This window comes from Daucus carota, chromosome 1, assembly GCF_001625215.2.
Source record: "Daucus carota subsp. sativus chromosome 1, DH1 v3.0, whole genome shotgun sequence".
Lineage (NCBI taxonomy): Eukaryota > Viridiplantae > Streptophyta > Magnoliopsida > Apiales > Apiaceae > Daucus > Daucus carota.
In genome coordinates, this window is record NC_030381.2 from 53,185,222 (window position 1) to 53,198,913 (window position 13,692).

The following is a 13,692-nucleotide window of genomic DNA, read 5'->3' on the forward strand; positions in this document are numbered from 1 at the left end:
AAATCAGACCTTTATTTAAATTTTCTGACCATCTAAACGATATTTTTCGGAAAAACTTAAAGAACGAAAGTGGTAGAGAATAAAAAGATCTTTTTAGAAAAATAAGGTTCAAAATTTAAATAATTATTTAAAAATGACTGTTCATTTTTACAAGATTGCTAATTTTTGAATTTTTTTAGAATTATTATAAAAAGAATTACGAAAATTTTGAACCTTATAATTCAAAGAAGATCTTTTTATTCTTTACAACTTTCGTTCTTTAAGTTTTTCCGAAAAATATCGTTTATATGGTCAAAAAATTTAAATAAAGGTTTGATTTTAATTAAATATAATTAAATTTCCCAAAATGCCCCTGCAAAGGTTAATGGTAACGGCAGAAATTAACGAAAAGGGTGCAAAGTGTCTACGGGTTAAAAGTCTGGGGCTACAAAGTGTATTTTCCAAAACTATATGGTGCAATGTGCAAGATTCTGAAATCAAAGATGTGCCAATTGCAATTAACTCTTTTAAGAAATATGTAAAAAATTCACTCTAACGTTTCCTACCCATTCCCTAAATATCAAGTATCCGCTTTTCATTCATTTGATTTTTTTAATGATTAAATATTTATCTTTTAACTTTCGCATACTTTATTATCTTTTTGTTAAAAAATTTGGATTTAACACTATCAATATACTTATATAAAGGAGGAGCGAGGGGCGTGTAGGTGGCGCCTCTCACATCGCTCCGTTCTATTTTTCTAATTTTCTGGAATTTGTGGAAGAAAAATATCAAAAATTAGAACTACCTTTTTTAGTTTCGGATATATTAGAAGCAAGTTTCAGAATCTGTTTTTGTTTCAGATTATTTATGAAATATAGTAACTTGAAAATTTTAATCTGATTTTTGTTTCTATATAAAGGAGAAGCGACTCTCACGTCTATTTTTCTAATTTTCTTGAATTTTCGGATGAAAAATATTAAAAATTAGACCTATCTTTTTTAGTTTCGGATATATTAGAAGCAAGTTTCAGAATCTGATTTTGTTTTAGATTATTTATGGAATATAGCAGCTTGAAAATTTTAATCTGATTTTGTTTCAGATTATTTAATCATGGGAAAGAGTAGCACACAAGTCTCTCTGCACTTATAAATACAAGGTTTTGGATCATCTAAACACAACCTAATCTCCCTCAATACTACAACTCTACCTCTCTCTCGTGATAGTTCTCTTGCTCGATTTCTGACTCGGTGGTGCTTTTCTTGTGCAACGATAAGTGAAGGTTGTTTATACGGTATTTAAAAAAATAAAGGTTGTTTCAAGCAAAGGTAGTTATAGACCGCTATGTGGGAGTCAACAAATCCAAACACGGGAGAAGAATATAGTCTTGACATGATTTTGATGGATGATATCAATAAATTAACTATTAGTGATGTATGTTTGTTGGTTATTCTTTTATAATATCTGTTTTGTTCATCGGACATGTTTGTTGTTGTTAATTTACATGATTTAATTTGTATACAAGAAAATATTATTCATGTATTATCTGTTTACTCCGTTCAAGCAACTTTTAAGTGAAGGCTGTTTAAACTTTTAAGTGAAGGTTGTTTATACAGTATTACAAAATAAAGGTTGTTACAGGGGTAGTATAGACCGCTATGGCGCTATCTCACGGATTTAAGTTAGATGTTTTTGTGCACAATCAATCCAAAAAAATTGGAGGAAAGTGACAATGTAAGAACATGATTACTTTTAAAAAAAACACAAATAAAATTAAGATTCGTCGTGCTTTAAATTGTTAATTACGTGTAGAAATTTATTTTCATTTTTTCACCATAAATTATAGTCCAATTTTACAATTTTATATATTAGTATTGGTATTTCATCAAGATTTTTATAATATAAAATTTATTTTATCCTACAAATATTAATTTTTAATCATTAATATACTTTTTATGGACAGCCACAAAATTATTGCATCCTACAAATATTAATATTGAATTATTAATATAAGTTTTATAGGCCGCCGCAACGCGCGGTTTCTCAACTAGTTATAATAATAATAGAGAACACAAATAGGGATTATTGTTGGAGTTGTCAATCAATATAGAATCCTTATTTTTTAGAACTTGAATTATTTATCATATATTTACGGAACCTCCTCAGAACAGTGGAGATGCTCTTAACATCATTACTTGCTGCAGCTACAGAATCTGCAAAACTACCTTCATTGGAGACCTACTAGAGTCAAGAAGGCAATGTACTTGTGCAAATCAGACCTAGTTTAGAAACACTTTTCATTTCATCCAACAATCTTTCTTGACGTCTGTTTCCAGTATATCAGCAAATGCTATTTCTTTCCCCGTAATGCCTCCATGACCATTCTGCGAGGTTTATGTGATTCTCACTTCCATGATTAGGCTTTCATCCTGTCACGATATCTAAAAGTACTACTACAAAGCTAAAAACATCGATCTTTTGGTTAATCTTTGCAGTATGGGTATATTCTGCATTTGAAGAAAACATACAAATTCAACATAACAATTTGAATTCTGAGAGGAGCAATGTGGACATGGTGTTGGCCTCATAGCCTTTTAGCTAAAATCTTAGCCGATCCGAATTTGATAGTCATGAAAATCAGAGTCCAACAATGTATTATTTAAGGAACTCCGCCTTGGAACATCTACATTTGTAGATAGGAAAAACCAGATATATTATAATATTATAATAATTAATATATTATTTTAATTTATTTTATAATATTTCATTTAAGAAGAATTTATAATAATTAATCAAATTTTAAAAATCGAATCGGACAAATATTATCAAATTGTTTAAAGCATGCTTGTAAATCTTTCAGATGGCCAACGACAAAATATACTGTATAATGTCGAATTGCAACAGGAAATCTTGAAAGTGGACAACTAAAGCAACTGCATGAACCTGCGCTTGGTAGTTGGTGATTTGCTTTTATCAAAACTCAAAAGCGCTTCGAGTGATTTCTTACAATTGAGTTTTTTTTTTTTTTAAAATAATTCGGAATTAGTTAAGGTTTTTAATAAAGATCATACTACATACCAGCTTCACACAGCCATGTCAGCTCAGCAATTTCATATGTTAGTTATAGGTCAAGAGTTATATATAGCATCGCTGTAATCAATCAAATATATTTCCAATAATCAATGATCATTTTTAATCTTGTAAACCGATTTTGACTAGAAGTCCGTAAATATCAAACCTACATGGTTGCCAACTTAGCATCAAAATGTCTAAATACATCAAAATGTTTAAAAGAGGCGAAAGAATAAAGGTATAAATCATCACTGTCGTCCTCTTTTTTCTGCACAGACTCGGTTTGATTCTACACAATCATTTAAACAAGCTACAAAGAACAAGGTTGGTTTCGATGGAAAATCCGAATACATCAATACAGGCCTCATTGTTGGCAGCGTTATCAACATGAAACTGTCCCCATCTTGCAATGGAATTTTTACTTTGATTTTGGGGTTGTCTATGGTGACATGTAAGTATGAATATTATAAATATCTTAGCAGAAATATCTACACATAGGTTAGTTACTCTAATTTCTAGCTCATTACTTCATCATGCGCAAGCAGGGGCGGATCTAGAAACGAAATCTATTTTCGGAAAACACCTATGTATTTTTAAATTGGGGGGGACTTCTATAATTTTGTAAACTTTAGAATGGTGAAAAAATGTAAAAAAATTAGGGGGACACTTGTCCCCCGTACCTCTTCCTAGATCCGCCCATGTGCGCAATCTGACGTGAACGTCAGGGCGCACAGAAGACATGCATATAGCTAATCCGTTCTCAGTTCGGAAAAAGCTACTGAGGAATGCCAAAACAATGTCGACATGCAGACAAGATGCTTCTATCCCGGTTCTCTCATGAATGGGGAGAATTGATGCCGATCGCGAAATTATACCACATTATGATCAGTTACATCTATGTAATTGCAACGCTGTATCTGTTTCATCTTGATTTTAACTAGTCCACGTGTTCTTGTGTACGATCAGTGTTTTAAAGGGGTCAGGAGAACTTTTGGATGTTTCATCATCTCTTCAGGATGCATGAACGCATCTAATAATTGAAGAACTTTTTTTTTTTTAAGAAGAGGTCCGCAGTCTTTTTTGTTGTGAATCCGCGGCTAGCGGCGTAACACAACTACAGATTTTTAGACTCGTCAATCGTAGCTAATTATGGATATGGTAGGAAGACTCGAACCCAAGACCCTTAACCGTAGCTAATTATGGATATGGTAGGAAGACTCGAACCCAAGACCCTTAACAAATCACGTTGATGAGTAACTAGCTCATTCAAAGTCTTAAGATTCCAGAGGGTGATCATCATATAGTTTTCAACAGTATCAACTATCAACTGATATGGTGTAGGATTTTAGTTGCAGTTATTTTTTACCTAAAAGTATAGTTTTTTTAGCTTCATTTATTTTCAGCTTCTACCACATTTGCGCCTTCAAGTGTACATTATATTTCTGTATACTACAAAGATGTGCATAATAACATATTTCTGTTCTAGTGAATTGTATACGTTCATAATTTGCACGCATTTCGAGACTCCTATAAATTATAATTTCATGATGCTTTTTTAAAAATTCTCTATTTTGAGTAAAAGTTTAAACATTAAACTTTTATTCAGAAAATAATAATTTAAAAATTTATTATGAAATTATATTTTAAAGAGTAGTGTTACATGCACAAAATTGGGCACATAATTTTATACAAAATGACATGGCGATCTAGATGGGAAGTTTTAATTGGTGCTATTAATGCATGTACAGGGGTCCATATTAATCAGAAGTTAACACACATACTCATTCTGTGAATGTTTCTGTACCCAATTCTGTGCATGTAGCATTTTCCTTATTTTAAAAGAGTCTTAAAAAACGTGTTAAAAAGTATCGTATACAATTGAATGGGACGGACGGAGTATACGAGGTTTTACACTTGCAAGAATCATACTGGAAAATGTAGCTCTCGTCGTGAAGGACAATCGGAAGAACCTATCATAGCATTCTTGCCACCGAAAGCATGAGGAATTCTATGGCATGCAGTACTTTAAAGTACTCTGATGATCAATTCATAAGAGTTAACGCATGCTCATTTTAGGCTCCCGAAATTCTAGTTTTTGTTCCTTAATGTATTGCCATCATGGTCTGGCCTTCATTATTGACATCATGGTCTGGCCTTCATTATTGACATACAGTTAGAAAATATATATGATCCTAACAAACCCTACTTTTAATACCTTCAAATTCAGGAGAATCGTTTATTTTAATATGATATCATAGCTAGCTAATTGCCAGGGGTCTCGTGTTTGAACCCTCCTCCCTCAGTTCTTGTCATTATTTAAATGAAACAAATTAAATGCACGTTGATGGTAACAAATGTAGCTAAGATTGACGTCAATCTGAACTCTCCTCCCTCAGTTCTTCTCATTATTCAGAATTGTCGTATAAATTGAATTGAATTTGCCGATCAATTTTAATACTTTCGATCAAATATATAGTTAAAACCCATGCAACTCCTCGAATTCAAAATTTTATGTAAAAATAACCTCCATCGTCAGTTTCTTATCTACACATGATAGCTAGGAAGAGGGCCGGATAGCTAGCGTAATCAGAAAAGAAGGAATATAATGTATGTTCTGATCCCATTCCACTCATGTACCATTCTTAGCCAGCTTTGTTTCTTTTACAAAGTTATAATGTACGTGACCACAATTTCGCACACAGTCATCCATTGGAATTTGTAGCTGGCCTGGGAGACTCATCATGCAATTCTGCGAAACGATGCATCAAACATCCCTGTCTTGTGTGGGTGGCAGAGGAATAAAGGTAGGCATCATATCTATCTCCTGCAGCGTTTCTCTTTCAGTGCTGTGCTGGATTAGCTGAGGGATCGACAACGAGACGAAGCAAGGACCACTGTCTGCTCATCTTAAGGCTAATGCACTCCTCATTCTCCAATCATTACTGCTGTTTTCTCTGTAATGCTTGCGATTCTTCCATATGCTTCCTTGCGATTCTTCTTGTTTGTTGATGTTGATTCTCCACTTCCAAAGAGCTCCAGTCGCAGTAGCTCGTTTCTTTTGCTAGAATCGCATCCATTATATATTGACATTAATCAAACAGTGACAACATATATACAACAATTTAAAGTGAAAACCTCAAAAGAGTGTAAAATCGCAAAATCACTAAACAAGAATAGAGTTCTTCCGTTTTGAGAACCAATCCATTTAATACCTTAAGTTGTTACTCTGATATCATGTTGAGAACCAATCTATTTAAAACCTTAAAGATATTAGAGAATTGTCCCGAATGGATCTTATGCTATATTCCAACACTCTCCGTCGCTTAACAAAAACACTCTCTCACTTTGATTACAAAAACGGTATGCGTTGTGTATCTCCCACTAACTATAATAATTAAACTGATTAAGTTTTTGATCGTAATGGCCCAAGATGTTGGCCTATAGTTATTGATATACGGGGATTTCATATTCTGGTCTAGACTCAACTTCAAAAATAAATAGAGAACATACCTATTTTAGTTTTGGTTCAAAATCATTTCAAAAGGTAACAGGTTCAGTTGGCTTCCATGAATTAACAATAGTAGATGTTTTTAATCTTGTTTCTCTAAAAATAATTCTAATTCCGCCGGTGGAGAGACTACATGTCAATTACATGCAGATTCTTGGACACATCAAACGTTGTCATATTCTCCCACTTTTTTCCTTTAGACACCAGTTGTGTCTAGATTCAGAAGTGTATATATATTTGGTTAGCAGCTGAAAAGCTTGACATTAATGTATACTGCAATCATGGTTGTCTGCTTCTATTTATACTATGACATTTTCCTTGGTGCTTTCACGTAAATCGCATGGAACTTCACACATATAATGTACGTAATATATGCATGGTTATATTTGTCACGGTGAGACCTGCACAATTAGGTATAATATGTTTGTTTGTTTGTCAAATCATAATTTATCATCCCAATTAATATTTTTTTTAGCTCTTCTTGTTTTTTTTATAACTTTTTACATTATTTGACATGTATTTTAAGATCTATATAAATTACAGTTTCATAATTTATTTTTAAATTATTTTTTTAGTATAAAATTTTAAATATTAAATTTTATTGAGGAAAATAATTAAAATAATTTATAAAATTATGTTTTATAGAAATTTTAAAATACTAGTCAATTTTCTGTACTAAAATAAAGAACCTAATGACAGAGAGACTACTAATTAAATATGTTATATATATATATATATATATATATATATATATATATATTTCTTCTTATAACTTGTGCAAGCGCCCATCTGAATCATATTTTTTTTTATATTTATGTCGGACATCTGACACTTAAATATGAAAATGAAAACACCGCGATCATTGTTAATTAAGATTATTGTTAATTAAGATCATTAACATCTTCCTTCAGTCCATTTTGATAGCTTTTTTAGAATTTGATTGGTGTCTTAATATAAGTGATTTTTTCTTGTTTTTATGTAAAGTTTTGTCCCCATCAATACAGTTTATATTTTCTATACAATATAAATAATTGTTTAATTTGAGCTTATTAATTAGGGATAGTTATGTAAAAATATTCAAACAAACATCTCAATATATATATAATTTGATTAATGTATGTTTATTTAAGAAAAACAGTTACAAACCGGGTGTATGTTTTCCAGGAATTAACAATTTCAATACTTGCGCATATTATATCTTAGACGTGAAATCTCAGTATAGAACTCTTTAGAGGAGAAGCTCGTGGTATAGGCGTGTTACACACGTGCACAAGTTGTTGATGAGTAAGTGAGCACTGATAGCTTGTACTCCCTCCGTCCCAATGAATTGTATACAGTTTCTTTTTTGGGACGTCCCACCAATTGTATACATACCAATTTTTATAATATAAAATAACATTACACCAACTACTTTCTTCCACTGTCTCCATTCTATAATAATATAAACACTATTACACCCACTACTTTCCTCCCCTATCTCCATTCTATAATAATATAAACACTATTACACTCACTACTTTCCTCCACTATCTCAAATCTATTATTAATAATATAAACACTATTACACCCACTACTTTCCTCCACTATCTCAAATCTATTATTAAATATAAATGTATCCCACCACTATACTCACTTTTCATCTAACTTTACTCATTTTTTACCCTTTTTCTTGGTCTCCGTGTCCCAGCCATTTGTATACAATGACTGGGACGGAGGGAGTAGTGTTTATCGAGAACAATATAATCCAAGTTTCTGTGCTCATCTCAAACCTACTCCCTCCGTCCCATTTTAACTGCTTTTGACTTTTTTCCACGTATTTTAAGATGTTAAAAAAATTACATCTAAACATGATTATTTTTTATAAAATTTATATCAAAGAGTGTAGATATTGTTTTTTTACACCTCAATATACGTGTTAAAAAGTCAAACATCAGTTAAAATGAGACAGAGGGAGTAATATCTATGTCTGTTTCAGTGCCTTTCATAGTTTCAATTCTATTTTCTTTTATTTGTAAGAACCTTGCTGGGGTAAATCAACAAAAGCATTATCTACTCAACTTTTAATATATTCAATATTTGATCCATGAAAAATATAATAGCTATAGAGATATGGCCGGTCAATATCTTGTGACAAAATTGTTCTATGCAAAATGAATCCAGATTAAATTCGTAGAGATTGAAAACTTAATTCATACAGTATTATTTATCTGGTGCAAATTATTTCTTTTAACAAATTCCAAAATAATTATGGACTTTGGCCTTAACCTCTCCCTCTCATTTTGGGAATTTTTTTTATTCCAGACTATACCCCTCTATATATTCTCTTTAATAAAAACAAATGATCCCCAACTTGTTCTACATTTTTTTAATATGTATTTATGTATAATTTTCTGAAATTACCCTACCATAATCATTTTCATTATCATCTATATCTATATGATATTCATTTCATTCTCATCTATATATGATCTTATATAATGCACAGGCAACATAAAAATTGTAATATTAGCTTTATATTGTATACGTTTAATATTAAAATTTGTTTTGAGAATATATTTATATTAAATAATACATGTCTATCAATTAAGATAGATTTTCATATAATTAGTAGAGTTATATATATTTTTATTGGATGTTAAATAATTTTATAATAATTAAACTCATCAAAAATTTTGTAAATAAAGAAGGTGAAGAGATTGAGATATGGTTAATTGAAATTTAAAAATGTGTTTTAGTTTAATTAAAAGTTAATTAAAACATGCTGTAAAATAAAAAAAACATGTAAACCGGCAAATTAAACTTTTTATATATAGTGCAAATACTAAGCTAACAAAATAATTATGGATAAAGATATAAAACAACACAATCACTGGATAAAAATATAAAACAACACAATCACTTAAAATTTATTAATATGTGTGGCATACTAACATATATTTGAAGTACGTATGTACATATTAATATTTGGAGTATGGACTTTTTAAGCCCAACTCTTTACTTAAATTTGGTTATTTTGTGAGTTTATGTAATAAATTGATAAGTTAATTTAAGTTTAAAGTCAAAAATTCTACTTTTTTTAAACTCAACTCGTCTCAATTTTGAAAATTTAACATATAAAAAATTATATTACTAAAAATAGATTTATTCAAATCTAATAAATTATAATCTATTTTTCATTTTTAGAAGAACCATGATAAGGACCTTGTATTATTGGCAAAGGATCTATCTAGCTAGTATCATGGTCATATTATTCCGACCCATCTTTTCACAATTTTCCCATAATGAAAAGCCGTCTTGTCTTGGTAATATCATGCCAATAAAAATTGCAATAGGGACTCCTCCTGTATACCAGAAAGATATTATTATTCATCTTACTCAACTTGCAGAGTTGCAGCTACATTTGTTAGGATTTCTGCTGAAGTTGACGCTCAACTTCGTATTCGAATTATTGAAATATATCAACTATACATCAGCTGCAACATCTTACGATATTTTCCTCTCTCAATCACATATATTTAAACACCTGTCTACTGTACAATTTGAAGTCCTATAAATACCCTGCATATCTTGGCTTGTAATAAGAAAGAAATCTCCATATCAGAAGCTCCAATATATATTCTCTTTGGCTGAAGCTCTCCACTTCCTTTACATTTTTAAGGATGGACCGAAATCAGATGCGAAAACAGATTGCTTGCTTGAGGAATTCATTCTTTGATGAGGTTCGTAAGATTTTGAGGTTTTTTTTTTTCTGTCTGAAACTACTACTTAGTTTGAAAATAATTTGATGTTTACTATTTGTACGTGCAGGGATTTCTTGATGAGCAATTCTTACAGCTAGAAGATTTGCAAGATGATGCTAATCCAAACTTTGTGGAGGAAATTGTAACGTCCTTTTATGGTGATTCTGTCAGATTGCTACGCAACTTAGAAATGGCACTGTGAGTACTCGATTAGCATGATGGTTAATTCTTGATCTGGAGACAATACTACTCTAGCCGTAGCAGTTAACATTATTGTCTATGTTCTTAATTATGTGCAGAGAGAAAAGGCCTTTCGATTTTTGTAAGCTGGAGAATTACATGCATTTGTTCAAGGGTAGTAGCTCCAGGTAAAACCAGCTCTGTGTGTTGGTGCAGATTAATGTCATCAAAAACGCAGAACGGAATTGGCTAAAAAAGGCTAAAATTCCCAGCCATTTCTTTACACTAAAAAAATATTCTATTCAATTCTTTACATTTCAAAACTTACCAAACATAGTAAAATTTTATAATATAAAAATCAACTACTCCTACTATTTTTCTCCATGATACTTACTTTATACATTAAATATCAACCAGCAATCCCACCACTATCCTCACTTTTCTTACTTGACCTCTGTGCTCAACCCAAATATAAACATTTGGATGGGATGGAGGGAGTATTAATTAAAGATATGTTAAAGGAGAAAAATAAAAGGATATATATGACAAACTAAGGCAGATGAAGATTCATCTATAGTTTCGACACAAACAAAGACACCATTTCTAGGCCTAGCATGTCTGATTAAGGTAACTGATCATCGATCTCGCTATCATGCAGCATTGGTGCCATCAAGGTAAAAAGAGAATGCACCCGGTTTCAGGACTACTGCAAGGCAGGCAATGCCGAAGGGTAATTCACTCATCTTCATTTCATGTACATGCTCATCTACGCGACTACGCCTACTAATAATCAGTATTAAATTCGAATTTTGATCTGCAGATGCATCAACTCATACCAGCAAGTAAAGCAAGAGCATGCGATTCTAAGGAGGAAGCTCGAGACTTATTTCAAGGTCTTCAATAAATCTCTCTCTATTTATATTCCTATCCCTCCTTAATTCTGTCGATAAAGATATGCTTATATTTGTTTCGAACTCAAATTTTCAGTTAGCAAGACAAGCCGCCTGATCAAACAAGCATAAGCTTTCATAAGGAGAAGAACAGCTAATTAATCAAGAATCACCAAGATCTTGATGTAATGTTATACTTCCATATATTTTGTATGTCCTGAGAGCTCATCTCTCTCACCATAAAATTTTCGATCTCGAAGTTATTAATAAAAAGACAAGATGCAAGTCTTGGTTCGATTCTAGTTGTTTGCCAAGTTTCAGTTCTTTAAACTTTGAAATTGTAGTGAAATCAAATTGTCTTGGGCCACTAATGGGTGCAATATGGGCCTCTGTACTATTGTATAAATTGGAACATGTCCATGTAAAAGTTTGTTGATGGACAGAAACTTATTTTCCATCAAGTTCAAGTTTGTTTTCAAAAGAACATAGCATGTAGCAACATGTTGCATGCGTATATACACCGGAGGCGGAGGTAATGGACGATAGAAAAATAATGGGGCAATGTTTAAATAAGTTTCAACCCCCACTCATGAAATAAGAATGCAATATCAAAATTTTATATTAGCTTCGGCGTGTACTTGTACAAGTAAAATCATCTTTTAACATATTTATGCAATTATTAATGACGGAGTTACTGTATGAGTTATGATCAGTGCTTACGAAAGAAAGAGTTTAAATAATTTTTCAAAATTTATTATTTATTATAATTATAGTATTTTTTATTAATTAAATTATCATCTTTTTTATATAAGTATATATACGATATTATATGTAAATATAAAATATAATATATATTTTCTATATTTTAAACCAAATGTAATGAGATATATAATAAGAATCTTATTATAAAATTGACTTTTAAAGAAAATCATAAAAATAAAAGTTATTTAAACAGGTATATTAGTGTACCAATTTCTGATTTTTTATTAACTTTTTCTTAATTATTTTTAATATTAAACTGTCAATTTTATTTATTACATAAGACATTTTTTAGTTGAGAATGGTAAACAACTTTTTAAGTCCAACCCCTCAAGGTCAGCAAACATGCTCCTTGTACCCTAATTAAAATTAACTCAATATGGCATGTACATATCCTCGTCACTTCCTTTCTCAAACGTTTGTTGTTCTTTCCTCAACAAAATTTACAACCTGATTTCATCTATATGATCTATATATGTTTCTTGTAAGTTCTATAGAAACTATCAACACCAAATTAGTAAGATCTGATAGCTGATCTTGGAATATATTAATTACACATTCTATGTGTGCTATATAATGTGTAGGAGTACTGCAGGACAAGAAAAAGTTGTTAAACGGGTCCAAAGTCCAAACTAGCGCGCACTTTTGTGAAAAATAAAGCTTGACAGAATTATGTAATAGTGGAGATATATCATGACCTGCTGCCCTACGGCCTATCCTCAGATCATCTCAATACACAGACGACCTTGACTGCTCACTTTTTCAACACTGAATTTCGAATATATTGAGCTCCTGTTGGTTTAGTTAAGTTAGTTGTAAAAGCTATTCATAATAAGCTTTGAGTGTTTAAGCCAGGAAAATTTACATGGTAATTAGGGTTACAAAGAACTAGCTAGATGTTGAGACTCACTGTGTTATGTAATCATGGTGGTGTGCTAGCTTCGCACTAGATTGCACCAATTTTTCCTACACAATAGAGAGAAAAGTGATCAAGTATCACGAGAAAGTCTAAAAACAAATCATTTGCCCTCTAAAAATTTCTACATCCATATGGTGCCCTTGAGCTCATACACATATATGTATACATGTGTGGGTATATATACATGTTATGGTCACTTACAAGTTACAAGTTACAATGCGCATGCATGCTGGTCATGTGCACATTTTAAATACGAAAAATATTTGATGCACATAATTATGTACAAAAACATGTACGTAAATAATGATATATGGTGGGTTTTAATTGGAATGAGCCTCTTACATTTACATCAACAACCTCAATTAAAACTCACCACATCACTTGCCACATCATTATGTACACAATTATGTGCACCTAACACTACTCTTTAAATATAATAGAGGAAGCTAGCTATATACTATATACTACCCAAGTGAAGTGGAGGTGGACTGGGATTAGGAAAGAAAGCAGAAAAATTCTCTCTCTCTTCCTCTCTCTAATCTCTCTCCCTCTCTCTCTCTTCTCTCTCTCTCCCTCTCCCTCTCCCTCTCTCTCTTCTCTCTCTCTCTCCCTCCCTCTCCCTTTCTCGCTCTCTCCCTCTCTCTC

At 31.6% G+C, this 13,692-nt stretch overlaps 1 protein-coding gene across 1 annotated transcript; it reads left to right on the forward strand.

The window, feature by feature from the left end:
• Positions 1 to 9,930: 9,930 nt before the first annotated feature.
• Positions 9,931 to 11,671, forward strand: LOC108198023 (histidine-containing phosphotransfer protein 4). The gene is made up of 6 exons (XM_017365806.2): positions 9,931 to 10,278; positions 10,367 to 10,497; positions 10,599 to 10,667; positions 11,138 to 11,209; positions 11,300 to 11,372; positions 11,467 to 11,671. Exons 1-6 carry the CDS (start codon positions 10,219 to 10,221, stop codon positions 11,485 to 11,487), a joined length of 426 nt encoding a protein of 141 aa, XP_017221295.1. The 5' UTR covers positions 9,931 to 10,218; the 3' UTR covers positions 11,488 to 11,671.
• The last annotated feature ends 2,021 nt before the right edge of the window (positions 11,672 to 13,692 follow it).

Bases quoted from the DNA above. Each gene is read 5' to 3' on its own strand.
- LOC108198023 (XM_017365806.2), top strand. From the start codon at position 10,219: ATGGACCGAAATCAGATGCGAAAACAGATTGCTTGCTTGAGGAATTCA. The intron at 10,668-11,137 runs GTAAAACCAGCT...GCTATCATGCAG, and splicing joins TTCAAGGGTAGTAGCTCCAG to CATTGGTGCCATCAAGGTAA. The intron at 11,373-11,466 runs GTCTTCAATAAA...TCAAATTTTCAG, and splicing joins AGCTCGAGACTTATTTCAAG to TTAGCAAGACAAGCCGCCTG.